General features: G+C 46.0%; 1 protein-coding gene across 4 annotated transcripts in view; it reads left to right on the top strand.

Annotated features, from left to right (window-relative positions):
• DNAH2 (dynein axonemal heavy chain 2) overlaps nt 1-6141 on the top strand; it is a 92976-nt gene that overhangs the window by 81093 nt on the left and 5742 nt on the right. For all 4 annotated transcript variants that reach the window (XM_036223240.1, XM_016154766.2, XM_016154765.2 and 1 more), the window contains 5 exons: nt 1055-1181; nt 2745-2931; nt 3134-3282; nt 3415-3598; nt 3832-4022. In XM_036223240.1, the coding sequence (XP_036079133.1) occupies nt 1055-1181; nt 2745-2931; nt 3134-3282; nt 3415-3598; nt 3832-4022 (838 nt within the window). The remainder of the gene's footprint in view (nt 1-1054; nt 1182-2744; nt 2932-3133; nt 3283-3414; nt 3599-3831; nt 4023-6141) is intronic.

Below are 6141 nucleotides of genomic sequence, written 5' to 3'. Positions count from 1 at the left end.
TAGACAGCCCACAGACCCCTCCAGTTCAGCTGGTTTCAGATCGAACTCAGTATCTACCCTCTTCCTTCAGGGCCCTCTCCCCTGAATGGCACCAACATCCACTTCCCAGTTACCCAAGCCAGAGAATGACTTCCCTTTCCCTACCTTTCAGATCAGTCACCAGATTCTTGCTCATGAATCTTTCTGCAAGCTGTTCCCTCCTGGTTCTCCCCATCACTACAGCTACACTCTATTTCAAGCCTTCATGATCTTTCTTTCTGAATCGCACAACCATCTCCCTAACAGGTCATCCTGACTCTACTTTTGTCCCTCTCCAATCTGTCCTTCTGTGGCTGCCATAGAGCCTTCGAAACACAAATCTGACCACGCGACATCCAGCTTAAACTCTTGGGAAGCCCATAGAGCCTTCTGTGACCTGGTCGCCACCTGCCTCCCCAGTCTCAACTCTCCCCACCTTACTGACTGCCCTCTAGCCTGTTTCCCCTCGCCCCAGACCCCTGCTTTTGCTTCTGCTCTGAGTTCTCCCTGTAGTCCTTCCCTCTCTTCCTCTTCTACATCATTCAATAACTCTGCTGCACCTAAAAGCATCTCCTCTCAGAAATTTCCCCCATGTTCATGAGGCAGGATGGGCATCTCTGCCCTGCAACCCCTCAACAGTGCTATCACCCCATATAGGACTCGTCACATTATAGCATAATCAGTGGCCTCTCTCATCTGTCCTTCCCATGCCACCTGACTTCCTTCAAGACAGAGACTCTGGCCTATTCATCTTTGTGTCTTCAGGACCTGGCACAGTACCTAGCATATAATCTAATCAGTGTTGGGTTCTATTTTTTAATGGAAACAAAGGACTGATTTGTTTCCATTAAAAAATAGAACCCAACACTTGTTCTCTCTAGGTCCCTGAGTGCTTGGCTGTTTACAGGAGGTTTGGATTAGATGTTGGTGACGGTCCTTCTTCTGTGTAGGACTCTGTGATTGTATAATCTTCATTCAGCTAAGCATTCATGCTGAGTGTCCTGCCTCCTCCATATTTCCTATTTTCTTCTCCCAGATACACCTGCCGTACCCTTTTTGAGCGCCACAAGCTACTGTTCAGTTTTCAGATGTGTGCCAAAATCCTGGAGACTTCTGGCAAGCTCAACATGGATGAGTACAACTTCTTTCTACGTGGGGGTGTGGTGAGTTGAGCAGAGGGCACATCCGAGTGTGGGGTGGTCAAGGTTGGAGATGGGGACAAGTATGAAGAGGACTCTAGACCTGGAGGGTATGCCCAAGGCTCCATTGAGTGAGCTGAGGAGAACCTCCAGGAGCATATTGTATGGCGAGCTCCCTGGAACTGTAGGGGTGACTTGCCATGTGCCCTCGTGCTCATATTACAGGTGGGCTTTGGGGGTCCTCTTACCTGTGACCCACTGGTTGGCATGATCTTGCCACTCTCTCACTGCCTCTCAAGACATTCCTTTCCCAACCTGAATTCCATGGTCACCATGACACTGCCTCCCTTGCAAGCACTTCAGCCCCTTCCCTGCCACCCTGTGTTGCATTTGCCTGGCAAAACTACCATTCTGGTTAAATCCAGCTCTCCTATTCCTGTGTAGCCCATGTAGCTGAACACAGCTGGAGAAAAACACACCCACACTCATTGGACTCACTTTAAATCCACCATCATGAACCTCAAGTGGGCCTTTGAAACTGCCAGACAACAATACCACATTTCCCTGGACCAGTCATTCTCCCACCCTCTTGGACAGCAGTTTCATTCTTTTGCTACTTTTACTTCATCTCTCATCTGGATTTTAGCAATAGCCTCCCAATGCTTCCCCACCCCCAATCGCTCAACACAGAGACGAGAGATTCTTTAAAAAAAATGGATGCCCCACCACTGATGTCATCTGCCACTGCCCAGCTTCTCACTCCATCCACTCCAGCTGTGCAGGCCTCCTTGCTGTCGCAGCCATGTCCCACATTAGGGCCTTTGCACTGGCTATTCCTTCTGCAAGAAAACTATCCCCGCCCCCAGGTGTACACTTGGCCTCTCTCTCACCTTCTCCAAGACTTGATTCAAATCTCATCTCATTGAGACCTCCTTGATTTTCTTATTTAATATTTCAAGCTGCCCTTTAGCACTTCTAATCTTCCTTATTCCCCTCAACTTATTCTATTTTTCCATAGCACTGCCATCTTTAACTTGTGCCATACCTGTGTGCTCTGCCAGCTGGAGCAGGGCACCAGTGGGGTCCACACCAGGGGACAGGCTGCCAAATTTATTTATTTGCTGTTTTGGTTCATTATCTGTCTTCCCATGTTGGAAAATAAGCTCCTTAAGGGAAGAGATATTGTCCTTTTTGTTTAGTGATGTACCCCAAGTGGTTAAAATAACTTATAGTTGGTCAACAACAAACATTTGTTAAAGAGAGTGAATAAGTGAGTGAACTAACAGTTTGCACTTCTCTGAAGGGTGAGGCTACCAATTTTATCAAGGTAAGAGACATTACTACCAGGTAACCACCAGAGGGCGCCAGCTCCCTAAATTTGAACTGCACTATCTCTGCTCAGTGTCAGAGACTTAGACTTTATTTCCCCAATAAAGATGAATTCTAATCCATCTTGGATTCCTGTACTCATTTTTTCATTTTGTTTCATGCAAGATTCATCTTGAATTCCCTCCCACCCACCAAAAAAGCGACTCTTCTTTAGAGATGCTTCTGGTCAATTCCTTTCTCCTCTCTCCTCCCCTCCAGGTCCTGGATCGAGAGGGTCAAATGGATAACCCTTGTACTAGTTGGCTTGCGGATGCCTACTGGGATAACATTACAGAGCTAGACAAACTGACCAACTTCCACGGACTCATGAACTCCTTTGAACAATATCCTCGTGACTGGCACCTGTGGTATACCAATGCCACTCCGGAAAAGGCTATGCTGCCAGGTGCCCAGACATCTAAGCCTATCTCTCCCACCTTTCTCCGTCCCTTCATTCAGCTCATATGCTTGCCCTTATATTCTTCATCCCTTCTTCCAAGTTCCCCTCAGGGCACCTGCCTCCTGGCAAAACATTCCTTGAAGGTGCCCCTTTGTTTAGATTCCCTGCTCTTCCAGACTCTCCCTGCAACTACTCGACTTATCTCCAGGTGAGTGGGAGAATGCCTGCAATGAAATGCAACGGATGCTGATTGTTCGCTCCCTACGACAGGACCGCGTGGCATTCTGTGTTACCTCTTTCATCGTCTCCAATCTTGGCTCTCGCTTCGTTGAGCCTCCTGTACTAAACATGAAGTCGGTCAGTGGCTTGGTTTCCTTGCCCACACCACCCCTGGGTCCTTCCTGCCTCCCACTTCTGTTTACTCAATCTTTTTCTCCCACTTGTTTTACATGGCCTTCCCCCTGAGGCCATACCCTGTGCTTCTGACAGGTGATGGAGGATTCAACTCCACGAACCCCACTGGTATTCATCCTGTCCCCTGGTGTGGACCCCACTGGTGCCCTGCTCCAGCTGGCAGAGCACACAGGCATGGCACAACGTTTCCATGCCCTGTCCCTGGGCCAGGGCCAGGCCCCCATTGCTGCTCGACTCCTCCGAGAGGGTGTGATTCTGGGTCAGTGTCATTCCTGTTCTTCTAACCCCATCCTTCGCCCTGATCCTATTCTCCAGAACCTCCAGCTTCAATCACAATACCATAAGTGCAGCTTTCACTTCTCCAGAAGGCCCCAGGAGTGGCAGACCTGCACATTTGGACCCCTCCTCCCTCATACGCACATAATCAGGTGGAAAGTGTGGGGACAAATGGGCCTTAGGGAAAGGGTCGCACTGAATTAAATCTCCTTGCAGGACATTGGGTGTTCCTGGCTAACTGCCACCTGTCACTGTCTTGGATGCCTAATCTGGACAAACTGGTGGAACAGCTGCAGGTGGAGGATCCTCACCCTTCCTTTCGCCTCTGGCTCAGCTCTAGCCCCCACCCCGACTTCCCTATCTCAATTTTGCAGGCCAGTATCAAGATGACCACAGAACCACCAAAGGTATGGGTGACTATAGGTAGCCAGCCTCAACCATGCCATTTGGTCTACCTTTCCTCCTGATAGCATCAAAGAAAGGGCTTAACCTTCAAAATGTTCAAAATAGCACTTTTTTTTTTTATTCTAGTGTCTTCTGAAAAATTCTACCTCATTTCTCTCTGTGTGCCAAACTCTTAGAACATAACAGTAACATCTAACATTTATTGATTGTCATTATGTGCCAGACATTGTTCTAAGTGCTTTACATTTATTAATTCATTTAATACACACACACAAATGCTGTATTAACCCATTTTACAGATAGGAAACTGAGGCACTAAAGAGTAAATACACAGAACCTTCTAGCCTCCCAGCATTTCCTTACATTCTCTCCCTAGCGTCACACTTGCTGGACTCACAGCCCTTTTCTCCTTCCCTCCTGCCAACTCTATTGAAATTTTTATCTCCAGTAATACAAGGTCACTATTAAATGCAATCAGACTAATTCTTGAAAATTTAATCATGTTGTCTGTATCTATGAATTCGATTTTTTGTTTGTGCATTTGTTGTTTTTTCGTTTTATATCCCATTTATAAGTGAAATTGTTCAGTCTTGTCCTTTTCCATCTGACTTATTTCACTTAGCCTAGTACTCTGAAGATCATCCATGTTCTCTCAAATGGCAACATTCCATCTTTTTTAATTAAAAAAATCTCATCGTATTTCTACATCCCTCCCACCCACTTACCCCCTGCTGAAACGATTTTAGTGGCTTTTCATTGCTTTTAGCCAAGAACAAAACCTTTAACATGGTCTACGTATCCCAGTGGGCACCTCCCAGCTTTGTCCATTGCCATCTCCCCTTCACTTACTTTGTTCTACCTATACCATTAATTTAAAAATTTTTTGTTGTTCTTCCTCAATAGACCCTATATTCTCCTGCCCCAAGGCTTTTGTACATGCTGCTCTCCCTTCTTCCCTCCCCACCCCTTCCTTTGTCCCTTCTAGTCTCAGGAAGCCTCTGACCTCCATGTCTAGGTCAACATCCCAGTGGCACACTCTCATCAAACATTTACCGCTCTTTCTGGCCCGTACCACTGCAGTAATTTTATGTATATTAGTGTGATTTTGATCAGTACCTGTCTTCTTCTCAAGACTGTAAGCTCCATGAAGGCCAAGGACATGTGTTTTTTTTTTTTTTCTCTCTCACCATTTTGCTCATCCTATGCTAGCACAGGGACCTGCACATAGTAGATGCTCAACAGATAAGTACTGTTTGAAAGATGGCACACATGGCCAGCTTTCCTTGTTCTAAACCCTCCTCCACCACCTTGGGTAGTTGACACAGCTGACTGCTCCTTTCCCAGGAGTGTTCCCTGGTACACACTCCTGGTTTTCCCTCTCTCTCTTGCCACATCATTTATTACTTCTGTGTTTCTTTTTCCTCCTGTTGTTGGATCTCCAGACTTAGTCCTTGAATTGTGTTTGTCACTTTTCTTTCTCCACATTTTTTCTTTTCACAGTTTGATAGGGAAATTGTCCTTTTCCTGGTTTCAATTCCAATCCCCATCTCTGGCTCCAGTATCAAACTCAGTTCCAGGTCTGAATTCCATCTAGTTACAAAACATTTCTTCTTGGCACGCCAGCACCATAAATCCCACTCTCAAAACAAGTCATCAGCTTTTCCACCATAGATTATCTCCTTATCTTATTTTTGTTAATAAAGCCACTAATTTTTTAAAAAATGTTTAAAGTTGATTTTCATTTACCTTTATTTTTTGCTGCCAACAAAAGTATTTTGTGCCCCATGGAAAAATATCAAACAGTCCGGAAATATGTCCCTGGTGTAACAGAAAATTTTTATTCAATTACTACTACTACTACTACTACTGCTACTGCTGCTGCTGCTGCTGCTGCTGCTGCTGCTGCTGCTCTTATTACTATTATTCTTATACCTCCTAAGAGAGGTGTGTGCCTTGGTAGCTAGGCTGAGCACCCTGTGATGGGTAGAGGTGTGTAAGTATGGAGGCAGGTGCTATTTAAGTCTGCATAATGAAGTGGGAGGCAATGATGAATCTGAAGAAAACCTAGGAGGAGGGAGAAAGGAATCAGAGAGAATGGCTCTGCAATGGGGTGGCTTTGCC

The sequence above is a fragment of the Rousettus aegyptiacus genome, unplaced genomic scaffold (genome assembly GCF_014176215.1).
Source record: "Rousettus aegyptiacus isolate mRouAeg1 unplaced genomic scaffold, mRouAeg1.p scaffold_m13_p_6, whole genome shotgun sequence".
NCBI classification, from domain to species: Eukaryota; Metazoa; Chordata; class Mammalia; order Chiroptera; family Pteropodidae; genus Rousettus; species Rousettus aegyptiacus.
Note: the sequence above shows the minus strand (reverse complement) of the source record. Positions and strands in the feature narration are given on the sequence as shown.